The sequence below is a fragment of the Orbicella franksi genome, chromosome 9 (assembly GCF_964199315.1).
Source record: "Orbicella franksi chromosome 9, jaOrbFran1.1, whole genome shotgun sequence".
In the NCBI taxonomy this organism is placed as follows: Eukaryota; Metazoa; Cnidaria; class Anthozoa; order Scleractinia; family Merulinidae; genus Orbicella; species Orbicella franksi.
Window position 1 is genome coordinate 4417186 of NC_138153.1, and position 24209 is coordinate 4441394.

Genomic DNA, 24209 nt, shown 5'->3' on the forward strand with positions numbered 1-24209 from the left:
GTCTAAGCTGAATGTGGATTAGGCAAAGCATTATCCGTTTACTGTTGTTCATCTTTATCATCACCTGCCACACTTAAAAGTCAAAAATTTTAATTAGCTTGTAATCCGTGACAGGAACAAGGTTTCGGTTGAATGTTTGTTTTGTTTTACCCACACCTGCTTTCAAGTTACTTTCCATAGTAAGTTCTATAAATAAGGATGCATGTTATTGGTAAAAACCCGATTCTGACATTTTTATTGCTTTAATGAAAACCGTGACTGTGTTGGTGTTTGAAAAGGTGTTTCCATGGCCGGCTGCACTCTTTGGAGAATTGCCCATAGACGTTTGCTCTCCAAGGGTATTTTACATCCCTGTTATGTTCCTTCCTCCAAACACAGAATTGCGAGAGCGTGCATGGCTTTATTTTAATTGCTGAAAGTAAGGCGCAAACGAATGTCACTAACTGATGTTTGATGAGCAAATATTACTGTAGCCAGAACTGACACCATGTAAAAAACATCACCGCCCAAGGAAGTCCACTGAAAAAATCGTGAAGAAAATTGAAAATGGCTTTAGATCTTCCACCAAGAAGGCTTGCTCTCGTTGTAACAGAATCCACGGTTTGCCTTGCTCTTAACATCGCTAGTCTAGTGGGCAACGGGATGCTCTGCGTAGCCGTCTATCGTAACCCAAGACTGAGATCTACCACTAACCTTTACATCACCGCGTTATCTGTCGGCGATCTGATATGTGCTGTGCTCGAAATGCCACTAACTTTCTGGACTTTGGTTGTCGGTAAATGGACTTTTGGCGACGGAATTTGCCAGCTTCACGGCTTCGTGGATGTGTTTTCAACGTACTGTCCCCCCGCGACTATGGGTCTGACAGCATTCAACCGGTACATTCGAATAGTAAAAACAAACCATTATGGAAAAATATTTTCTCCTTGGCGCTCCAAGTTATGGCTGACATGTGTGTGGTTTTCTCTAGCTGGCTATCTCCTTGTTGCGCGTATAACAAATTGGCAGAGGTATGAATTCATTGTTGGTTTTGCCGCCTGTAGCGTGGAGCACTACACGGAAAATAGAAAGCTCTTTCACTATTGCTTTGTCGTGGCGGTGTACTTTGGTGTTCCATTTTTGGTCGCTGTTTTCAGCTACTATAATGTGTTCAAGACTATAAGGCATCACAATTTGGAAGTTGCACCAAATCTACATACTCAAGCGAGAATTTCAGTCCAAGAAATAAAAATAAGCAAGTCAATCGCCTTTGTGCTCGCCGGGTTTTTCCTATGTTGGATGCCAATGTGGAGCCTTTCCCTGACAAATCGATTTTCCCCAACTCCTGTTCCAAGAATTATCCCATTGCTCGTCACGTTTTTTGTCTTCTTAAGCAGCTCCATAAACCCCCTTATTTATGCTGCTACAAACCATGGCTTCCGGCAAGAGTTTCGTAAAATGCTGTTCTGTTTCAAAAGAAAACGTATCGCTCCAAGGCAAACTCGGGTCGGTACTCTGGCGGAGAACATGGAACTACATGCCTTGCCAAATCTCAACCGTGTCACTTACATGGCAGTCTTAAAAGTGAATGCAACCAGCAGTATTTTTTAAATCCATTACCAAGACCACACCGCGAAATTGTCCATATTACACAGAGTATTTACGGCCTTTATCCATAAACCTTTTAAGAATGCAGTCGCGATCAACAAAAAGAAGAATCTATGCATTATGCCTTATCCACTAAAAAACTTTATTGGGAGCCATTTAAAAAATTAGCCTTTGGTTATTGTTGGTTTTTAGGGTAGTTTGTGCCTCAGAGCGGTTTCAGACGTTTGTAAGCTATGTAAATATAAACCGACATATTCGCTTGAATATTAAGGTGGCAATAAGCGGATGCTTTTCCTGCTGTTGTAACACCTTTCTTTATGTAATCACAAAAGTCCGACAACGACGTTTTTGTGAAAATAAAGATTTAAATAAATCATACACGTGAAGTGAAGTCAATAAACGTTAAGAGATGACACAGACTATGTAGAAACAACTGGATTTCAATGGTTCGTTGAAGTGCTGACACCGGATGAAGCTGCTCCAAGCTTCCTTCTATAATGTGTTACGTGAACGTCTTTTTTTTTTTTTTTTTTTGTTAATTTGCTAGGCTGCCATATCAAGGCTTCTGGAAATCGTCCGTTTTAAATACAGCTTACACGCTATAACCGCGAGTAGATATGATACCGAACATTACCAAAAGTGCCAGTCAAAGTTCAATTTTAAACATGATAAATGCGCTTGCCTGTGTTTATTTGCCCTGCAGACATATAAAAAATTAGCGGTAAATATTGTCTGGCCTGCTCTCAGCCAATCACGTTGAAGTAATTTTCTCAGTCATATAATAAACCTAGTTAACTACAGGTACAAGTTACCATTACCAATTGGCCACGGATAGTCTCGTTATCTTATACATATTGCGCAGTCATTTCTACTTTTTAATATAGCGACGAGACTTACGGAAAACGTCCTAGAACATTTAAACTTTAAAACAGCATAGCGTTATAGTTGATTTTTTCTCTACCTACTAGCAAGAGATTCATATTAATGTGTAGTTTCAGGGCCGTAGCCAGAAAAAAATATGAGTGAGGTAATTTGCATCGCTTTAAATTATCCGTCCTAGGTGTTTAGGACGTTTATGTTGACTGTAAACAACAAAAACAGAAAAAAATGACTGAGGCAAGTGCCCCGGTTTACTTGTTACTAGCTACGGCCCTGGTTTCATATAACAATTGAAGCTCGTGAAAAATAAAACAGGTTTGAAGCCAAGTCTCCTGGGTTTTTTGTTTGTTTGGTGTGTGTTTATAGTAATTCTGGCTCTATTCACTGTAGTATTCAGATGACGCCAAGCTGGTTGTAGTTCTGCGAAAAACAGTTTTGGAGCTTGAATTGGAAATGGTCATGAACCATCCTCTTTGCCCATGAAAGCTAGCGGAGGTGGTATAAGAGGAAAATATCGACTCACACGACGTTCCTATTTTAATTTCCTTTTTCCCGCTTATGATTCAATAGAATGAGTCAGTAATTAGAACAGAATACGTCAATTTTGGCGTTTAAACACTAAAATGGTAATTTGCCCGACTGTTGTGACCATCTAGCGGAAGGTTGTTCTTTCAAAGAAATTCAGTTCTAATAGTTTTGCCCGCCTGTGAAAACCAGCAGCCCTCCTGTTGAAAACAGTAATGAAACCCCTGCCTGGATAGTTGGCCTACACAATAATTAAAGAAGTTATCGCTTCATAAAGATCAAAAAAGTAAAAAGAAAAAAGAAATTAAAAAAAGTCAATATGCATTATGTCATCGTTGTAAAGCTTACGTGCATTACATGTTTATGTACAAAAGTGCCCTTGAAATCGAAGTTCCGCACATCAAACTCGCATGGCAGCTGCAGATAAGAATGAAGGGGTTCGTTTGTTTTATAGCCAAGAAATGTGTCTTGCTTCATATTTACCTCAAATCCATGGGAGTCTTGCTGGGGAAGTAGTTTATGCTGTCTTGAGGCAGTTGCCAGGCGTGATTTGTGAGTATTTGTCGGGGTAACTGGAGGTTTCGCATCCAAGCGAGTTCGCAACTACATCGACTCAACTAGCTATCAAGCTCACCCCAGATCAGTGGGCATAATGAAACAAAATCACTCAAAACATGTTTATTTCTTTATTATTATTTTATTATTATTATTTTCTTTAATCCATTGACTTTGGAGCTAACTCGAAAAAGGTGGAGGCGAACTCGACATAGAAAGTTTAAAATGAGCACAGGGGTGCGAACTCTAGTACCTTTTACGGAGCATATGGGGATAGTTTGTCCTTACGAACTCCACGTAAAAAGCGGTTGTTTCCACAGTCCTTTGGAGATAAATGTCGGTCCTTTACTGGCAATACGAACTGCACAATTTTCGTGTTTTTCAAATGGCTGTCGGATCGCGCTCTTAGTAGACCTCTTTGACATTTCCAGTCTAGCAGTCGGACTGCAGGATAATCTTCATTTGTAATCATAACAGATCACAAATGACATAAAAATGTGGTGAGGACAACGAAGGTGGCAGATGAGGCCATGGCCGAGTGGCACAGATGTTCTTACACATTTTGACGTCTGTGATCTGTTACGGAATACACGCACGGCAACATGCAATCTATCTGTGTTTTGAAATAAAGAACCAAACAAAAGGTTAAGGACGTCATCTATGCGTCTGTGCTCCAATTGATCATAAGTAAGAACCAATCAAAATGCGAGAATGATATGACTTATTATAGAATACAGAATTTTACCAAACGGTCTTGTTAGCAGCTGGCGACTAATAATTTTTTAAAAAAAAAGGGGCAACACTTTTCAGATTTAAATACGTGTTTCTGTTATCATCAGTTACAACTAGAATGAATTTGAATATACAAGTTAATAACAGAAGATGACAAAGTTTAACTGTCGAAACATGTATTTAAATATGAAAAGCGTAGTCCTTTTATTAAAAACAGGATTTCACTTCACGCGTGAAAGGAATATGAGTCAGCGTCTAAATGCAGGCTGGTAACAGATAGGTGGAGTGGCTTATATGAAGTAGACTTATGCGAGGCGACGCAACAAAAGAAACAGGTGGCGCTTTCCATTCGACCAAAAATTCCGGTAAGAATTTCCGGAAATTTCCATGGGCGCGCGAATGGTACAGACTTTTCTAGCGTGGAAAACGACAAGCCGCACAGTTTTGTTCGCTTGGAATTTTTCAATGACTTCGAGGTTTAAATCGCAAATATAGAAGCAAACGGAACACTAATATGTCGACATCGTGACTTTTTAAAGACCACAACAGCAAGGACCTTATACAAAGCACAGCGGTAGCGAAAAAGTCGCTACAATGGTTCTGCACGCGTTATAAATCTTTGTGCATTTCCTAGCCAGCCTACGCAAAACAGACAAGTACACTACGGGGACATTATTTTATAAAACGCTTTCTTCACGAATTTAGCTGCAGCTAGTATTTATCGACATATAAGTGGAATGATTCTAAAGTATTTCCATTTTCGAATACGCGTCGCCGTCATCTTCGCGTGAGATCTCCAACTCGCTGTGATCGCGGCCAAAAGAACTAACGCTGAATAGAAATTTGCGAATTTGCGTAATTTCCGAAAAGGAGGACAACCTCGTGAGATATACCCAAATTTTCGAACATATTTTCCTGGAAATTTCCGCTCCATTTGATTTTTATCCCTGAATTTCCAGAATTTTCGGTTGAATGGTTCGCTATTCGGAAATTCAACAATTTTCGGATTCTCTGGGACCATTCCCTGGAAATTTCCGTACCATTTGTCCCCGTTTAAAAAAGTTCAGAAATTTTGGTCGAATGGAAAGCGCCCAGGGTCATCCTGAATCTTCCGCGAGGCCTAAGTACGAGATAGGGCGGTAAGAGCGCGAACGATGGGGCCCTGGGGACGACAAAGGAAACATGTCAAGCAACACGTGATCAGTTGATCTGACCAAGAGAGTTGATGACTCTTGAGTAAAACTAATCACACAAGCAGTGTGTATTTAGGATGAAATTTCAAATGAAACGTCACTGCGGCGGAAAATTAAAAGGCGTGATTGGACTGGGATCCCCGCTAAGAGCTTCTAAGTTTTCACAGTTTTGTTTTACTTTTCCTTTTAGAAGCAATAATTATATAGATGATTGCTGTCTCGCTCAGTTTGTTTCTTTCAAACGATATTTTTTTCTGAATTTTGAGCTTTATTATTTAATTTTCAGCATAAGATATGATATTTGTAGTGACCCCTTTTTTTATTCAGTAAAGTTTATTTTCTTTCGGATTTATAGAGTTAATATTTTGCTAACTATGCTGGCAATAATTCGCATCTTTGGCAGTTAATTATTTTATCTACTGCTCTGAACCATAAAGATTTAATGTTGGCAACTTTCTGAAAAGAGTCATCTGTCCTTCCGCTTGTCTTGAGTGAAAACCTCAGTCTCCACATTGAGACCCAAAATACAACAGGCTCCCATCGCTTCGTAGGAGTAAAAAAAATACTCCCTGCTGATGTCAAAAACAGCAAGACAAGGCGTTTTTGTTTGCTTAAAAGGCAGTAATCGCCCACAAACAAGGAAAGGGGGTCTAAGCTGAATGTGGACTAGGCAAAGCATTATCCGTTTACTGTTGTTCATCTATACCATCACCTGCCACACTTAAAAGTCAAAAATTTTAATTAGCTTGTAATCCGTGACAGGAACAAGGTTTCGGTTGAATATTTGTTTTGTTTTACCCACACCTGCTTTCGAGTTACTTTCCATAGTAAGTTCTATAAATAAGGATGTGTGTTATTGGTGAAAACCCGATTCTGACATTTTATTGCTGTAATGAAAACCGTGACTGCGTTGGTGTTTGAAAAGGTGTTTCCATGGCCGGCTGCACTCTTTGGAGAATTGCCCATAGACGTTTGCTCTCCAAGGGTATTTTACATCCCTGTTATGTTCCTTCCTCCAAACACAGAATTGTGAGAGTGTGCATAGTTTTATTTTAATTGATGAAAGTAAGGCGCAAACGAATGTCACTAACTGATGTTTGATGAGCAAATATTACTGTAGCTAGAACTGACACCATGTAAAAAACATCACCGCCCAAGGAAGTCCACTGAAAACATCGTGAAGAAAATTGAAAATGGCTTTAGATCTTCCACCAAGAAGCCTTGCTCTCGTTGTAACAGAATCCACGGTTTGCCTTGCTCTTAACATCGCTAGTCTAGTGGGCAACGGGATGCTCTGCGTAGCCGTCTATCGCAACCCAAGACTGAGATCTACCACTAACCTTTACATCATCGCGTTATCTGTCGGCGATCTGATATGTGCTGTGCTCGAAATGCCACTAACTTTCTGGACTTTGGTTGTCGGTAAATGGACTTTTGGCGACGGGATTTGTCAGCTTCACGGCTTCGTGGATGTGTTTTCCACGTACTGTCCCCCCGCGACTATGGGTCTGACAGCATTCAACCGGTACATTCGAATAGTAAAAACAAACCATTATGGAAAAATATTTTCTCCTTGGCGCTCCAAGTTATGGCTGACATGTGTGTGGTTTTCTCTAGCTGGCTATCTCCTTGTTGCGCGTATAACAAATTGGCAGAGGTATGAATTCATTGTTGGTTTTGCCGCCTGTAGCGTGGAGCACTACACGGAAAATAGAAAGCTCTTTCACTATTGCTTTGTCGTGGCGGTGTACTTTGGTGTTCCATTTTTGGTCGCTGTTTTCAGCTACTATAATGTGTTCAAGACTATAAGGCATCACAATTTGGAAGTTGCACCAAATCTACATACTCAAGCGAGAATTTCAGTCCAAGAAATAAAAATAAGCAAGTCAATCGCCTTTGTGCTCGCCGGGTTTTTCCTATGTTGGATGCCAATGTGGAGCCCTTCCCTGACAAATCGATTTTCCCCAACTCCTGTTCCAAGAATTATCCCATTGCTCGTCACGTTTTTTGTCTTCTTAAGCAGCTCCATAAACCCCCTTATTTATGCTGCTACAAACCATGGCTTCCGGCAAGAGTTTCGTAAAATGCTGTTCTGTTTCAAAAGAAAACGTATCGCTCCAAGGCAAACTCGGGTCGGTACTCTGGTGGAGAACATGGAACTACATGCCTTGCCAAATCTCAACCGTGTCACTTACATGGCAGTCTTAAAAGTGAATGCAACCAGCAGTATTTTTTAAATCCATTACCAAGACCACACCGCGAAATTGTCCATATTACACAGAGTATTTACGGCCTTTATCCATAAACCTTTTAAGAATGCAGTCGCGATCAACAAAAAGAAGAATCTATGCATTATGCCTTATCCACTAAAAAACTTTATTGGGAGCCATTTAAAAAATTAGCCTTTGGTTATTGTTGGTTTTTAGGGTAGTTTGTGCCTCAGAGCGGTTTCAGACGTTTGTAAGCTATGTAAATATAAACCGACATATTCGCTTGAATATTAAGGTGGCAATAAGCGGATGCTTTTCCTGCTGTTGTAACACCTTTCTTTATGTAATCACAAAAGTCCGACAACGACGTTTTTGTGAAAATAACGATTTAAATAAATCATACACGTGAAGTGAAGTCAATAAACGTTAAGAGATGACACAGACTATGTAGAAACAACTGGATTTCAATGGTTCGTTGAAGTGCTGACACCGGATGAAGCTGCTCCAAGCTTCCTTCTATAATGTGTTACGTGAACGTCTTTTTTTTTTTTTTTTTTTGTTAATTTGCTAGGCTGCCATATCAAGGCTTCTGGAAATCGTCCGTTTTAAATACAGCTTACACGCTATAACCGCGAGTAGATATGATACCGAACATTACCAAAAGTGCCAGTCAAAGTTCAATTTTAAACATGATAAATGCGCTTGCCTGTGTTTATTTGCCCTGCAGACATATAAAAAATTAGCGGTAAATATTGTCTGGCCTGCTCTCAGCCAATCACGTTGAAGTAATTTTCTCAGTCATATAATAAACCTAGTTAACTACAGGTACAAGTTACCATTACCAATTGGCCACGGATAGTCTCATTATCTTATACATATTGCGCAGTCATTTCTACTTTTTAATGTAGTGACGAGACTTACGGAAAACGTCCTAGAACATTTAAACTTTAAAACAGCATAGCGTTATAGTTGATTTTTTCTCTACCTACTAGCAAGAGATTCATATTAATGTGTAGTTTCAGGGCCGTAGCCAGAAAAAAATATGAGTGAGGTAATTTGCATCGCTTTAAATTATCCGTCCTAGGTGTTTAGGACGTTTATGTTGACTGTAAACAACAAAAACAGAAAAAAATGACTGAGGCAAGTGCCCCGGTTTACTTGTTACTAGCTACGGCCCTGGTTTCATATAACAATTGAAGCTCGTGAAAAATAAAACAGGTTTGAAGCCAAGTCTCCTGGGTTTTTTGTTTGTTTGATGTGTGTTTATAGTAATTCCGGCTCTATTCACTGTAGTATTCAGATGACGCCAAGCTGGTTGTAGTTCTGCGAAAAACAGTTTTGGAGCTTGAATTGGAAATGGTCATGAACCATCCTCTTTGCCCATGAAAGCTAGCGGAGGTGGTATAAGAGGAAAATATCGACTCACACGACGTTCCTATTTTAATTTCCTTTTTCCCGCTTATGATTCAATAGAATGAGTCAGTAATTAGAACAGAATACGTCAATTTTGGCGTTTAAACACTAAAATGGTAATTTGCCCGACTGTTGTGACCATCTAGCGGAAGGTTGTTCTTTCAAAGAAATTCAGTTCTAATAGTTTTGCCCGCCTGTGAAAACCAGCAGCCCTCCTGTTGAAAACAGTAATGAAACCCCTGCCTGGATAGTTGGCCTACACAATAATTAAAGAAGTTATCGCTTCATAAAGATCAAAAAAGTAAAAAGAAAAAAGAAATTTAAAAAAGTCAATATGCATTATGTCATCGTTGTAAAGCTTACGTGCATTACATGTTTATGTACAAAAGTGCCCTTGAAATCGAAGTTCCGCACGTCAAACTCGCATGGCAGCTGCAGATAAGAATGAAGGGGTTCGTTTGTTTTATAGCCAAGAAATGTGTCTTGCTTCATATTTACCTCAAATCCATGGGAGTCTTGCTGGGGAAGTAGTTTATGCTGTCTTGAGGCAGTTGCCAGGCGTGATTTGTGAGTATTTGTCGGAGTAACTGGAGGTTTCGCATCCAAGCGAGTTCGCAACTACATCGACTCAACTAGCTATCAAGCTCACCCCAGATCAGTGGGCATAATGAAACAAAATCACTCAAAACATGTTTATTTCTTTATTATTATTTTATTATTATTATTTTCTTTAATCCATTGACTTTGGAGCTAACTCGAAAAAGGTGGAGGCGAACTCGACATAGAAAGTTTAAAATGAGCACAGGGGTGCGAACTCTAGTACCTTTTACGGAGCATACTGGGATAGTTTGTCCTTACGAACTCCACGTAAAAAGCGGTTGTTTCCAGAGTCCTTTGGAGATAAATGTCGGTCCTTTACTGGCAATACGAACTGCACAATTTTCGTGTTTTTCAAATGGCTGTCGGATCGCGCTCTTAGTAGACCTCTTTGACATTTCCAGTCTAGCAGTCGGACTGCAGGATAATCTTCATTTGTAATCATAACAGATCACAAATGACATAAAAATGTGGTGAGGACAACGAAAGTGGCAGATGAGGCCATGGCCGAGTGGCACAGATGTTCTTACACATTTTGACGTCTGTGATCTGTTACGGAATACACGCACGGCAACATGCAATCTATCTGTGTTTTGAAATAAAGAACCAAACAAAAGGTTAAGGACGTCATCTATGCGTCTGTGCTCCAATTGATCATAAGTAAGAACCAATCAAAATGCGAGAATGATTTGACTTATTATAGAATACAGAATTTTACCAAACGATCTTGTTAGCAGCTGGCGACTAATAATTTTTTTAAAAAAAGGGGCAACACTTTTCAGATTTAAATACGTGTTTCTGTTATCATCAGTTACAACTAGAATGAATTTGAATATACAAGTTAATAACAGAAGATGACAAAGTTTAACTGTCGAAACATGTATTTAAATATGAAAAGCGTAGTCCTTTTATTAAAACCAGGATTTCACTTCACGCGTGAAAGGAATAGGAGTCAGCGTCTAAATGCAGGCTGGTAACAGATAGGTGGAGTGGCTTATATGAAGTAGACTTATGCGAGGCGACGCAACAAAAGAAACAGGTGGCGCTTTCCATTCGACCAAAAATTCCGGTAAGAATTTCCGGAAATTTCCATGGGCGCGCGAATGGTACAGACTTTTCTAGCGTGGAAAACGACAAGCCGCACAGTTTTGTTCGCTTGGAATTTTTGAATGACTTCGAGGTTTAAATCGCAAATATAGAAGCAAACGGAACACTAATATGTCGACATCGTGACTTTTTAAAGACCACAACAGCAAGGACCTTACACAAAGCACAGCGGTAGCGAAAAAGTCGCTACAATGGTTCTGCACGCGTTATAAATCTTTGTGCATTTCCTAGCCAGCCTACGCAAAACAGACAAGTACACTACGGGGGCATTATTTTATAAAACGCTTTCTTCACGAATTTAGCTGCAGCTAGTATTTATCGACATATAAGTGGAATGATTCTAAAGTATTTCCATTTTCGAATACGCGTCGGCGTCATCTTTGCGTGAGATCTCCAACTCGCTGTGATCGCGGCCAAAAGAACTAACGCTGAATAGAAATTTGCGAATTTGCGTAATTTCCGAAAAGGAGGACAACCTCGTGAGATATACCCAAATTTTCGAACATATTTTCCTGGAAATTTCCGCTCCATTTGATTTTCATCCCTGAATTTCCAGAATGTTCGGTTGAATGGTTCGCTATTCCGAAATTCAACAATTTTCGGATTCTCTGGGACCATTCCCTGGAAATTTCCGTACCATTTGTCCCCGTTTAAAAAAGTTCAGAAATTTTGGTCGAATGGAAAGCGCCCAGGGTCATCCTGAATCTTCCGCGAGGCCTAAGTGCGAGATAGGGCGGTAAGAGCGCGAACGATGGGGCCCTGGGGACGACAAAGGAAACATGTCAAGCGACACGTGATCAGCTGATCTGACCAAGAGAGTTGATGACTCTTGAGTAAAACTAATCACACAAGCAGTGTGTATTTAGGATGAAATTTCAAATGAAACGTCACTGCGGCGGAAAATTAAAAGGCGTGATTGGACTGGGATCCCCGCTAAGAGCTTCTAAGTTTTCACAGTTTTTTTTTACTTTTCCTTTTAGAAGCAATAATTATATAGATGATTGCTGTCTCGCTCAGTTTGTTTCTTTCAAACGATATTTTTTTCTGAATTTTGAGCTTTATTATTCAATTTTCAGCATAAGATATGATATTTGTAGTGACCCCTTTTTTTATTCAGTAAAGTTTATTTTCTTTCGGATTTATAGAGTTAATATTTTGCTAACTATGCTGGCAATAATTCGCATCTTTGGCAATTAATTATTTTATCTACTGCTCTGAACCATAAAGATTTAATGTTGGCAACTTTCTAAAAAGAGTCATCTGTCCTTCCGCTTGCCTTGAGTGAAAACCTCAGTCTCCACATTGAAACGCAAAATACAACAGGCTCCCATCGCTTCGTAGGAGTAAAAAAATACTCCCTGCTGATGTCAAAAACAGCAAGACAAGGCGTTTTTGTTTGCTTAAAAGGCAGTAATCGCCCACAAACAAGGAAAGGGGGTCTAAGCTGAATGTGGACTAGGCAAAGCATTATCCGTTTACTGTTGTTCATCTATACCATCACCTGCCACACTTAAAAGTCAAAAATTTTAATTAGCCTGTAATCCGTGACAGGAACAAGGTTTCGGTTGAATATTTGTTTTGTTTTACCCACACCTGCTTTCGAGTTACTTTCCATAGTAAGTTCTATAAATAAGGATGTGTGTTATTGGTGAAAACCCGATTCTGACATTTTTATTGCTGTAATGAAAACCGTGACTGCGTTGGTGTTTGAAAAGGTGTTTCCATGGCCGGCTGCACTCTTTGGAGAATTGCCCATAGACGTTTGCTCTCCAAGGGTATTTTACATCCCTGTTATGTTCCTTCCTCCAAACACAGAATTGCGAGAGCGTGCATGGTTTTATTTTAATTGATGAAAGTAAGGCGCAAACGAATGTCACTAACTGATGTTTGATGAGCAAATATTACTGTAGCTAGAACTGACACCATGTAAAAAACATCACCGCCCAAGGAAGTCCACTGAAAACATCGTGAAGAAAATTGAAAATGGCTTTAGATCTTCCACCAAGAAGCCTTGCTCTCGTTGTAACAGAATCCACGGTTTGCCTTGCTCTTAACATCGCTAGTCTAGTGGGCAACGGGATGCTCTGCGTAGCCGTCTATCGCAACCCAAGACTGAGATCTACCACTAACCTTTACATCACCGCGTTATCTGTCGGCGATCTGATATGTGCTGTGCTCGAAATGCCACTAACTTTCTGGACTTTGGTTGTCGGTAAATGGACTTTTAGCGACGGGATTTGCCAGCTTCACGGCTTCATGGATGTGTTTTCCACGTACTGTCCCCCCGCGACTATGGGTCTGACAGCATTCAACCGGTACATTCGAATAGTAAAAACAAATCATTATGGAAAAATATTTTCTCCTTGGCGCTCCAAGTTATGGCTGACATGTGTGTGGTTTTCTCTAGCTGGCTATCTCTTTGTTGCGCGTATAACAAATTGGCAGAGGTATGAATTCATTGTTGGTTTTGCCGCCTGTAGCGTGGAGCACTACACGGAAAATAGAAAGCTCTTTCACTATTGCTTTGTCGTGGCGGTGTACTTTGGTGTTCCATTTTTGGTCGCTGTTTTCAGCTACTATAATGTGTTCAAGACTATAAGGCATCACAATTTGGAAGTTGCACCAAAGCTACATACCATCCCTGTTGTCACTCAAGCAAGAATTTCAGTCCAAGAAATAAAAATAAGCAAGTCAATCGCCTTTGTACTCGCCGGGTTTTTCCTATGTTGGATGCCAATGTGGAGCCTTTCCCTGACAAATCGATTTTCCCCAACTCCTGTTCCAAGAATTATCCCATTGCTCGTCACGTTTTTTGTCTTCTTAAGCAGCTCCATAAACCCCCTTATTTATGCTGCTACAAACCATGGCTTCCGGCAAGAGTTTCGTAAAATGCTGTTCTGTTTCAAAAGAAAACGTATCGCTCCAAGGCAAACTCGGGTCGGTACTCTGGTGGAGAACATGGAACTACACGCCTTGCCAAATCTCAACCGTGTCACTTACATGGCAGTCTTAAAAGTGAATGCAACCAGCAGTGTTTTTTAAATCCATTACCAAGACCACACCGCGAAATTGTCCATATTACACCGATTATTTACGGTCTTCATCCATAAACCTTTAAAGAATGCAGTCGCGATCAACGAAAAGAAGAATCTATGCATTATGCCTTATCCACTAAAAAACTTTATTGGGAGCCATTTAAAAAATTAGCCTTTAGTTATTGTCGGTTTTTAGGGTAATTTGTGCCTCAGAGCGGTTTCAGACGTTTGTAAGCTATGTAAATATAAACCGACATATTCGCTTGAATATTAAGGTGGCAATAAGCGGATGCTTTTCCTGCTGTTGTAACACCTTTCTTTATGTAATCACAAAAGTCCGACAACGACGTTTTTGTGAAAATAACGATTTAAATAAATCATACACGTGAAGTGAAGTCAATAAACGTTAAGAGATGACACAGACTATGTAGAAACAACTGGATTTCAATGGTTCGTTGAAGTGCTGACACCGGATGAAGCTGCTCCAAGCTTCCTTCTATAATGTGTTACGTGAACGTCTTTTTTTTTTTTTTTTTTTGTTAATTTGCTAGGCAGCCATATCAAGGCTTCTGGAAATCGTCCGTTTTAAATACAGCTTACACGCTATAACCGCGAGTAGATATGATACCGAACATTACCAAAAGTGCCAGTCAAAGTTCAATTTTAAACATGATAAATGCGCTTGCCTGTGTTTATTTGCCCTGCAGACATATAAAAAATTAGCGGTAAATATTGTCTGGCCTGCTCTCAGCCAATCACATTGAAGTAATTTTCTCAGTCATATAATAAACCTAGTTAACTACAGGTACAAGTTACCATTACCAATTGGCCACGGATAGTCTCGTTATCTTATACATATTGCGCAGTCATTTCTACTTTTTAATATAGCGACGAGACTTACGGAAAACGTCCTAGAACATTTAAACTTTAAAACAGCATAGCGTTATAGCTGATTTTTTTCTCTACCTACTAACATGAGATTCATATTAATGTGTAGTTTCAGGGCCGTAGCCAGAAAAAAAATATGAGTGAGGTAATTTGCATCGCTTTAAATTATCCGTCCTAGGTGTTTAGGACGTTTATGTTGACTGTAAACAACAAAAACGGAAAAAAATTACCGAGGCAAGTGGCCCGGTTTACTTGTTACTGGCTACGGCCCTGGTTTCATATAACAATTGAAGCTCGTGAAAAATAAAACAGGTTTGAAGCCAAGTCTCCTGGGTTTTTTGTTTGTTTGGTGTGTGTTTATAGTTATTCCGGCTCTATTCACTGTAGTATGTATTCAGATGACGCCAAGCTGGTTGTAGTTCTGCGAAAAACAGTTTTGGAACTTGAATTGGAAATGGTCATGAACCATCCTCTTTGCCCATGAAAGCTAGCGGAGGTGGTATAAGAGGAAAATATCGACTCACACGACGTTCCTATTTTAATTTCCTTTTTCCCACTTATGATTCAATAGAATGAGTCAGCAATTAGAACAGAATAGGTCAATTTTGGCGTTTAAACGGTAAAATGGTAATTTGCATAAAGAAGACGGGACGTTCATATAAATTAACTCAGAATTTATGAGATCCTGTCATGAAAATTAAACTGATGCTCATCGTCTTTTTTTTTTTAATTTCCTAGTCAGCCGAGATCCTAACATTCACACGGACTGAATAAAAGTCGTAGAATTTTGATCTCAGAGTCCTTGCTCTCGGTTTGACATTTTCAAATATAAGACGATGCAGGAAGAGGTATTCAGATTGTGACAGACCCTTAGGCTAGTTTTTGTCCGGGTGGGTTTGTTTATTCTCATAAACTGGATCATTGGATAATGCAATTCAAGAGTTTTCATTGGCTTAGCCACCATGGTATATGAGCCATTACACCATGCTCTACAAATATGTTAAGGGTACGCGTAATTTTTGTATTTTTATTTCATTTCAGTTTAATATCAATTATTTTTGGAGGCGTTTTTAATAAAACAATTATTCCACTCCCGTGCGTTGGACATCAGATGATAATAACCCACTCGGCGCTACGTGCCTTGTTGGCTATCTACCATCTCATGTCCAATGCGCGCAACTGGAACAATTGTTTATTATTCAGCGGACCAATTCAAACAGGTGCAGTTCTAAATTTTACTCACTTATTATTTTCATTGATGTGCCAGTGACTTACGAAACATTTACTGAGAAAGGGTTTTCCAGTCGTTTTCAACATACCGAATGGCACGAAACATTTTCTCCGCAAAAATGTACTCCTATACAGGCAAAAACTAACGATAGACAAACCCGACGTTTCGGCGACATCTTGGCGCCATTGTCAAGGGAAACTAATTAAATATGCGATTTCAAGAGTAACTAAGAGTTCAGAGTTTCTAATTTGCATAAGTTAGACAAAGACTTTAGCGCGAACTGAGTCTGATTGTACATTTAAACACGGTCGTAATTGTTTAATGGGTAACATCTCATTAATGAGACAATCAAACTTGTTGTGGCATTTTTTCAACACGCTAAAACAATTGCGAAGGTCATCCGGAATCCTGCCTGCGTGTCTATCATCATAGTGATTGCGTACTGACGAGGTCTTGCTTCTATGTCCATCAACGCGTACGAACAGATGGCCACGGGTGTAACCGACATAACCAGCATCGCACTGGTCACACTTGAAGTTATACACAACGCATTGTTGATCAATGAGCTGAGGCTTAGGTTCGCTTGTCGGGAACTCCTGGGCAATCTTACGGCTCGTAAACACCGGTTGAACACTAGTCTGTAGCTTCACACTGAGATCTTTCAACTGTGTCTTCACGATATTAGCAGACTCCTGGTCTTTGAAGGGTATGACAACCCGAGTAGTGTTTTCTGTCGTAGATCTGGACCGTAATGAGGGCTGGTCAGCGACCTTTACATTTAGGAAGGTTTTGACAGTGGAGTCAACAAAGTGCTTGGGATATTTCAGTTTAGAGAAAACAGACTTCAGTCGTTCGCACTCCTCAGTGAAGTAGGACCATGACGAAGACAGGCGATGTGCGCGATCGAGCATAGTTGTCAATAGTCAATAGAAGCATTCCATCATTTTCGACCTCCATAGTGAAGTTGATGGCGGGGTGAGCGTGGTTGAGGGTGTTAAGAAAGTCCCTAGCTGTAGACAAATCGGGCATCACAGTGCATGTGTCGTCAACATATCGACGATAGTAAGGTGGCAGCTTGCCCTCAACATCTAATTTCTCTTCAATAGACGACATGAATACGTTGGCTAGCAAGGGCCCATCAACTTCACTATGGAGGTCGAAAATGATGGAATGCTTCCCTTTCTCGGTACTCAACTCCTAAACAGAGCGCCTCGTATTGAAACTAAAGTGTTTGTGAAGCCAACAAACACTGGTCTGCTTCTCCATTACTACAGTCATGTCGATAATAGGTACAAGCGCGGACTATTGACAACTATGCTGGATCGCGCACATCGCCTGTCTTCGTCATGGTCCTACTTCACTGAGGAGTGCGAACGACTGAAGTCTGTTTTCTCTAAACTGAAATATCCCAAGCACCTTGTTGACTCCACTGTCAAAACCTTCCTAAATGTAAAGGTCGCTGACCAGCCCTCATTACGGTCCAGATCTACGACAGAAAACACTACTCGGGTTGTCATACCCTTTAAAGACCAGGAGTCTGCTAATATCGTGAAGACACAGTTGAAAGATCTCAGTGTGAAGCTACAGACTAGTGTTCAACCGGTGTTTACGAGCCGCAAGATTGCCCAGGAGTTCCCGACAAGCGAACCTAAGCCTCAGCTCATTGATCAACAATGCGTTGTGTATAACTTCAAGTGTGACCAGTGCGATGCTGGTTATGTCGGTTACACCCGTGGCCATCTGTTCGTACGCGTTGATGGACATAGAAGCAAGACCTCGTCAGTACGCAATCACTATGATGATAGACACGCAGGCAGGATTCCGGATGACCTTCGCAATTGTTTTAGCGTGTTGAAAAAATGCCACAACAAGTTTGATTGTCTCATTAATGAGATGTTACTCATTAAACAATTACGACCGTGTTTAAATGTACAATCAGACTCAGTTCGCGCTAAAGTCTTTGTCTAACTTATGCAAATTAGAAACTCTGAACTCTTAGTTACTCTTGAAATCGCATATTTAATTAGTTTCCCTTGACAATGGCGCCAAGATGTCGCCGAAACGTCGGATTTGTCTATCGTTAGTTTTTGCCTGTATATGTTTATCTAAATCATTGTTGATTAAAATGTACTCCATTAGCGAAATTATACGTATAAACATCATATGTAGGATCTTGTTGGCAAAATACATGTATAGCCCCGGCCAAACGATCGCAACATTTCAACACAACATATCCCAACATTGTTGGCCCAGTATTTGCAAGCTCTGGCCAAACGATCGCAAATTTTGAACGCAACATATCGCAACATTGTTGGGCGCAACATGTTGCGTGCGTTTGGCCACCCTGTCGCGACGTACTGCGACATGTTGGGTATTGAAAATCGAACTGGTGCGCATGCCCGGACGCAACACTGTTGCACGAGCCTGGTCAAACGACTACAACATCATGCAACATCCCCAAATGTTGCATAAAAAATTTGACCATTTTCAAATTTGAGCTAACAACACCCAACATGTCGCAACATGTCGCAACACGACGCGACAGGGTGGCCGAACGCGCGTAACATGCGGTACCTAACAATGTTGCGATATGTTGCGTTGAAATGTTGCGATAGCGATACATAACTCGAGAGATAATGCATCAAGTTTTACCCGCAGTTATTGTAATTGTAATAGAGTGACACTGGGTGCCGTGTTTTACATTCCTTCATGTTGTTTCACTTGTCCATTGCTGATAAAATTAATATTAAATGATAACAAAAATCGAAAATGTAATTCAAATTAAACACAACTTACTGAAAATAACAAAAATCAACACCCAGCAAGAAAGTTCCCGCAAATTCCAAAAAAAAAACAAAACAAAACAAAAAACACGCCGATCCGCAAAATTAAACTCCGGCCGGCAAAAATGTCGTACCACACGTTATACAGGTCGGGGTCTCGTAATGGATGTTAAGACGCGTTGTTCACATGTAGTTTCTTAGTCGTCACAGCATGCTTGCACTCCTTTCACATTCGCATTTGATTGGAATGGTGCAGGCAATTTTAAGCCGGCGGCAGTAAAGGCAGCTTTACAATCCAGTCCTATATAACCACTACACTGCAGCTGGCTTCAGTTACGGTTCCATCGACAGGTATCAACCTTCAATCCCCGTCATGTTGGAACACACACCTCCGGCACCATACAATGCTGAATCAGTGGCGCAGTGAATCCGTGCTAGCTCCTTGTTCGGTGCATTTTAATTTCTCGATGACGCTGAATGGTGGGTGGGGAGAAAGGGGAGACTAGCAGAAATTTGTCGGTGATTGCAGCTCTTCATCGCGTAATACCTATAAGGCATTGTAGTATTGGAGGTGGGGGACTATGCTTCAGACAAAAAAAAAAATGAAAACGAACCGGAAAACGGATAAAAGGCGGACAAGATCATCCTTAGAGTTTCCTGTGAATGGCAGCTCAAAACAATTCAATTTGACAGCTACTTTATAATGTTCCAAAAAAAATCACGGTCCGCGCTCGTCTGATGATTTACTGTAAATAGGGTAAAAACACAATAATCACTTTCATCATCATCATCATCATCATCATCATCATCATATATTTGCCACGTGAATAATAACAAAGGATATTGACAATACTCAAAAAGCGGCGAAGAGACCTCAAAAAGAAATCAGCAGGCTTACAACGGAGGCCTGGCCTTTATGACCTTTATTTACATGGTAAGAGAACAGTAACTACGTAACTTACCAGAGTTGGTAAACTAAATCAATTATTTTGTTAAGTTTTAAAAACAACAGGGCCGTGGCCAGAAAAAAAAATAATAATGACTGAGGCAATGTCCATTTTTAAATTCTCTTCCTAGGTATTTAGGGTGTTTCGATGACTGAGGCACGTGCCTCAGTTTGCCTGTTAATGGCTACGGCCCTGAACAAGAGCATAATCATTTGGCCCCGGTTGTTCGAAGGCTGGACAACGCTATCCACCGGATAAATCGCTCTCCAATGGATAAGTGTTCACAAAACAAACCGCGCTATCCACTGAACGGTAATTTATCAGCTGGAATCGCGTTATCTACCTTTCGAACAACCCGGGCCTGATGCAGAAATTTGCTCCAGGCAGAGAATGAATAACACCCGAACAACATTTCTCTCAGAGGATTTTGTAACGTCGAGCTTGTTATTTTGTTGAATTTTGCTGGTTTTCAGTCGGTTGGTGAACAGTTTCTTCCTCTGCTTGTGTACATAAACTATAGACGAGGTGTACACTTCTCAAAGGTTATGAGTATAAATATAATGTGTGTGGTTGGAACTCCAGCTATCGAGTGGTCCCCTAATGTATGGATAAGTAGAGTTGAACCCCGCTATTTCGAACTCTCAGGGAAAACGGAAAATAGGCAGAGACTTATGTTAACTTGATGTAAGGCTTTTCAATTAACCCTATACTATTTAGCAATTGACTGGCCCCAAGGGAAAACAGTGAGTTTTGTTCCCCCGAGATCCTCAATGTTCCCCGAGGCAAATTGTTATACCTCCCAAATAAAAAATAAAAAACTGCAAAGAAATCGTTGCTTGACGCCAACTGGCTCACAAATTTGCCGCAGTTTCAAGGAGCCCGACCTGATCACGTGCGAGTCGAAAGTTCAAGTTGTTGTTTCCCTAGAGAGTCAGTGTGTTTTGTTCGCCCTAGGGAGTAAGTGCGTTTTGACCCACGACACGTGGCACGTTCTCCTCCAATCGGAAAGCGTATTTGAGTTGGGAGGTATAACAAATAACAATACCAAAACATGCAAGATAGGATTTATTACAGACGATACATGCTCAGTTTACAAGTGTGAACCAGAAACCCTATTGGTACACCATCTTTTTGACTACGCTGACTCAGATCTTTTCTGGAGGATTTTGAATTTTACTCTAGTCTTTATCAAAAGAATTGGTATATCTAAGTTTACAAGATGCTTTAATAAGCATTACAGCTTCAGAATGCCCCTTACATTTTGATTTCTTATCGATAGCCAAACTATATATGGGATTGAGAAGGTCTCTAATAATTCCAAGTGTGGCTGGGCTAACGATAAAAATTAACTGATTGCAAGCGGAAAAATGCATTTGCACGAAGAAAAAAACTTTAAATCAATTAATAAAAGGTTAGGTGTCAATTTACCCCGTCTGAATATATTCTTTAGACACTCCTTTTTTCCATACTTGACTGTAAATAATAAAAGAAAGAGGAAAGAAAACGGTAACAATAACTCAGTTGTAATTAACTATTGTATTTTGTAACTTTCTATCGCCTTTGAGATTGTATTTTAAAATATCAGTATTTATTATATGGAGAAGAGTGTTTTACTGGGAACTAAACCACTCGTAGATGCCATACGCCACTTCATCAGGGACCCGAGTGGCGTATTTTCCGTATGTCACCTTTGTGAGTGTCGTATCGTTCAATGACGTCACGATTCCCGCCTTTTGCTTTTGTTGAATTGGTTTCTCCATATAATAAAAAGAACATTACACGTTGGCTCGAAGATATGAATTTTATGTTCGAGTGGCAAGAACAATATCTCACTCGTTCGCTTCGCTCACTCGTGAGATATTGTTCTTGCCACGAGAACATAAAATTCATATCTTCTCGCCACGGTGTAATATCCTCTATGTATTGACTGTTAAGTTTGTATAGTAAGTTATATATATACAAGTGGCTTCCATTTGGCGCAAAGCTATGCTCAGATATTTGGCCGCGGATATATGATCTGTTCCAAGAAGCGAACGGCTTTCCGAGAGCAAAGCTCGGGAAAAACTATGAGTTTGAAGGCTATTCACTATTCTTCAAGTATTTTTGGCAACACGCGCAGGTTTGAAACTTGGAGAATATACATGACTGTTTTACTGGAAAATACTGACCACTTGTTAGATTTATACGAAACTACATCTAGGATCGGAGAGGCGTATTTCCAAATCTTCACTAGTAAGTTGAGGATGTTTAGCCTCCAGTCTCATTAAAACAAGATTACAACAGTTACCTCATCTAAATCATGCTACATACATCAAATAAAATAAAAATGTTATAATATTTATACTTGTGTTAAGAAAATAAAAGATGTGTGTTGTTGATATTGGTGACACCATATTTCTAGTTCCTCTTCATGGTTGTTTGAGCACCATATAATAAAAAGAAAATTACACGGTGGCTTGAAGATCAATAATTTGCTCATTCGCTACCATCGTTAATATTGTTTTTACTACTCAAAAACAAAATTGATATTTTTCCGTCGCCATGTAACATCCTCTATTGTATAAATTGGAAATACATGTGTTGTCCTCCTCGGTTTCATTTATCCCTGACATGTTTGCACATCCGTTGGAATTTTTGTTGCAAGAATTCGGCTTATGTTTCGATTCCTAACAAATGGAAACCCTCAGACATATTTCAGACAGAAATGACGAAGGAAGACACTGTGCGAAAATCTGAGTTGTCAAAACAGTCCGTGCAGACCGACCGATCGAAAGATACTTCTTAACTGGAATCTGAGCACGTCCTAAACGTTGGATTCGTCTCTTCGTTCAACGCCTTCGTTGTCAACATTTCTGTTCTCGGCAACAGGATCCACTCCAGGTGCAAGTCGTCTCACCTTCCACCAACACATCAGTTTGTAAAATTCTGCTCGAAACTTTCGATTTGTGGCAGCGTAGATAAAAGGGTTTATTGTACTGCTAAGAAACAACAGAAAAATTGCTGATAACTGTATTCCTCGGGGAGCTGAATCTGGAGAGAAGCGCTTCCAGAAGATGAACACCCACATTGGAACCCAACAGAACACCAATCCAGCCACAACGTACGACAAGACTCGACTGATGTTTATCTCTTGAACGGACACTCCTCTCCCCGCTCGGTTATTCGCGTTGAGTTCTAAAGACGGAGCTACATCAGCCTTGTGTTGATTTACTTTCTTGGTAATTTGGTAATAGCTGAAAAAAGCGATGGAAATCGGCAGCACTAAAAACAACGCCCATACCACGCAGTAATGAGCGATTCGTTTTTCCATCGTCGTGAAAACTACACTGCACACCGCGTAACCAGGCACGAATTCAAACTTGTTCCAATTTGTAACTCGAGCTACAATCACGTACAACGCTAGAGAAATCCACACGATACTCAACCAGATCTTGGATCTGCGAGGTGAAAAAATCTTGTTGTAGTGATGTGTCTTGACAATTCTCATGTATCTGTTAAACGCCGTCAAACCCATTATTGCTGGAGTAACATTTGTAACAAACACGTCAACAAAACCTTGAAGCTCGCATAACGCGTCGTTGAAATCCCATTTTCCAGTGATTAACACGGCTGAAGCTAACGGCATTTCCACTGTTGCACACAACAGATCGCTGGCAGCCAAAGCGATGATATATAAATTAGTGGTTGATCTCAGTTTCGAGTTTTTGTAGACTGATAGGCAAACTAGAGTGTTCCCTATTATGCTTATGATGTTCATCGCAACACACACAGTTGTTTCAATGATAACAACTTCCACGCTTCGGTTTGGCAAGTGTAGCGAAGACGACATCTTGCCAGCGCCCTGTATTTAACTCGTGACAATGCCGGGTCTTCGTTGCGTATTTAAAATTGAGTTCGTATCTAAGGCTTCCCTAATCAAGTAACTGACGTTAATTATTAAAGAACCCGATGGTACATTGCCTGGATAAGTTTATAGCAACTCTAAAGATGAAAACTGTTCAAATATTCCCAGTTTCCTTGTTTAAAACCTTTTGATATGGCTTACTCCAATCAAGGAAAATCATCAACAAATCGAAACAAACCGGGCGCCGTAATGACTTTAGACTGATCATGAGAGACACATAAAAAACCCAGAGGCCTATTTTACGTTTAACTTATGCGTACGCCAAAAAACTTTATTTTTCTTCTTTAAACACCTGTCAAAACAAATAGCAACGGTGATTAAACAGAGAATATTATATTGTCTGACATCATGTAGGGTTTGCTTTCATCCTCTAACATCATCAACCAAACTACATTCTCTGCGTTGGTTTTTCTTCACAAAATTCGAAACAAGGTGGGCGAAAATGGCATTTTGTCACGAAAAAGTGGCAGCTGTTCGGTTAGCTTCAGGATAAAACATTTTCCATTGGTTCCTGACCTGGTTGGATTTTAATGCATTTTTTGAATAATTGACTTATTTTGCCACTCGCTCTATCATCAAACCGGATCTCGTCCCTAAAATCAAGTTTGTAAAAACAAACCGAA

General features: G+C 40.1%; 4 protein-coding genes across 4 annotated transcripts; 3 read left to right on the top strand and 1 right to left on the bottom strand.

The window, feature by feature from the left end:
- Window positions 1–49: 49 nt before the first annotated feature.
- On the top strand, window positions 50–1734 carry LOC145497709 (melatonin receptor type 1A-like). Its single transcript, XM_081477546.1, has one exon. The coding sequence runs from the start codon at window positions 547–549 to the stop codon at window positions 1588–1590; it is 1044 nt and encodes a 347-aa protein (XP_081333672.1). The 5' UTR covers window positions 50–546; the 3' UTR covers window positions 1591–1734.
- A 4841-nt stretch (window positions 1735–6575) lies between these two features.
- On the top strand, window positions 6576–7852 carry LOC145498299 (melatonin receptor type 1A-like). Its single transcript, XM_081478206.1, has one exon. The coding sequence runs from the start codon at window positions 6665–6667 to the stop codon at window positions 7706–7708; it is 1044 nt and encodes a 347-aa protein (XP_081334332.1). The 5' UTR covers window positions 6576–6664; the 3' UTR covers window positions 7709–7852.
- Window positions 7853–12530: 4678 nt separating this feature from the next.
- Window positions 12531–13919, top strand: LOC145497705 (melatonin receptor type 1A-like). Its single transcript, XM_081477542.1, has one exon. The coding sequence runs from the start codon at window positions 12782–12784 to the stop codon at window positions 13838–13840; it is 1059 nt and encodes a 352-aa protein (XP_081333668.1). The 5' UTR covers window positions 12531–12781; the 3' UTR covers window positions 13841–13919.
- An 8220-nt stretch (window positions 13920–22139) lies between these two features.
- LOC145498285 (melatonin receptor type 1B-like) lies at window positions 22140–23543 on the bottom strand. The gene has a single exon (XM_081478187.1). It carries the CDS (start codon window positions 23509–23511, stop codon window positions 22486–22488), a length of 1026 nt encoding a protein of 341 aa, XP_081334313.1. The 5' UTR covers window positions 23512–23543; the 3' UTR covers window positions 22140–22485.
- Window positions 23544–24209: the final 666 nt, after the last annotated feature.

What these genes read in the sequence shown, in the direction of transcription:
- LOC145498285 (XM_081478187.1), bottom strand. Translation starts at nt 23,511, where the DNA reads ATGTCGTCTTCGCTACACTTGCCAAACCGAAGCGTGGAAGTTGTTATC.
- LOC145497709 (XM_081477546.1), top strand. Translation starts at nt 547, where the DNA reads ATGGCTTTAGATCTTCCACCAAGAAGGCTTGCTCTCGTTGTAACAGAA.
- LOC145497705 (XM_081477542.1), top strand. Translation starts at nt 12,782, where the DNA reads ATGGCTTTAGATCTTCCACCAAGAAGCCTTGCTCTCGTTGTAACAGAA.
- LOC145498299 (XM_081478206.1), top strand. Translation starts at nt 6,665, where the DNA reads ATGGCTTTAGATCTTCCACCAAGAAGCCTTGCTCTCGTTGTAACAGAA.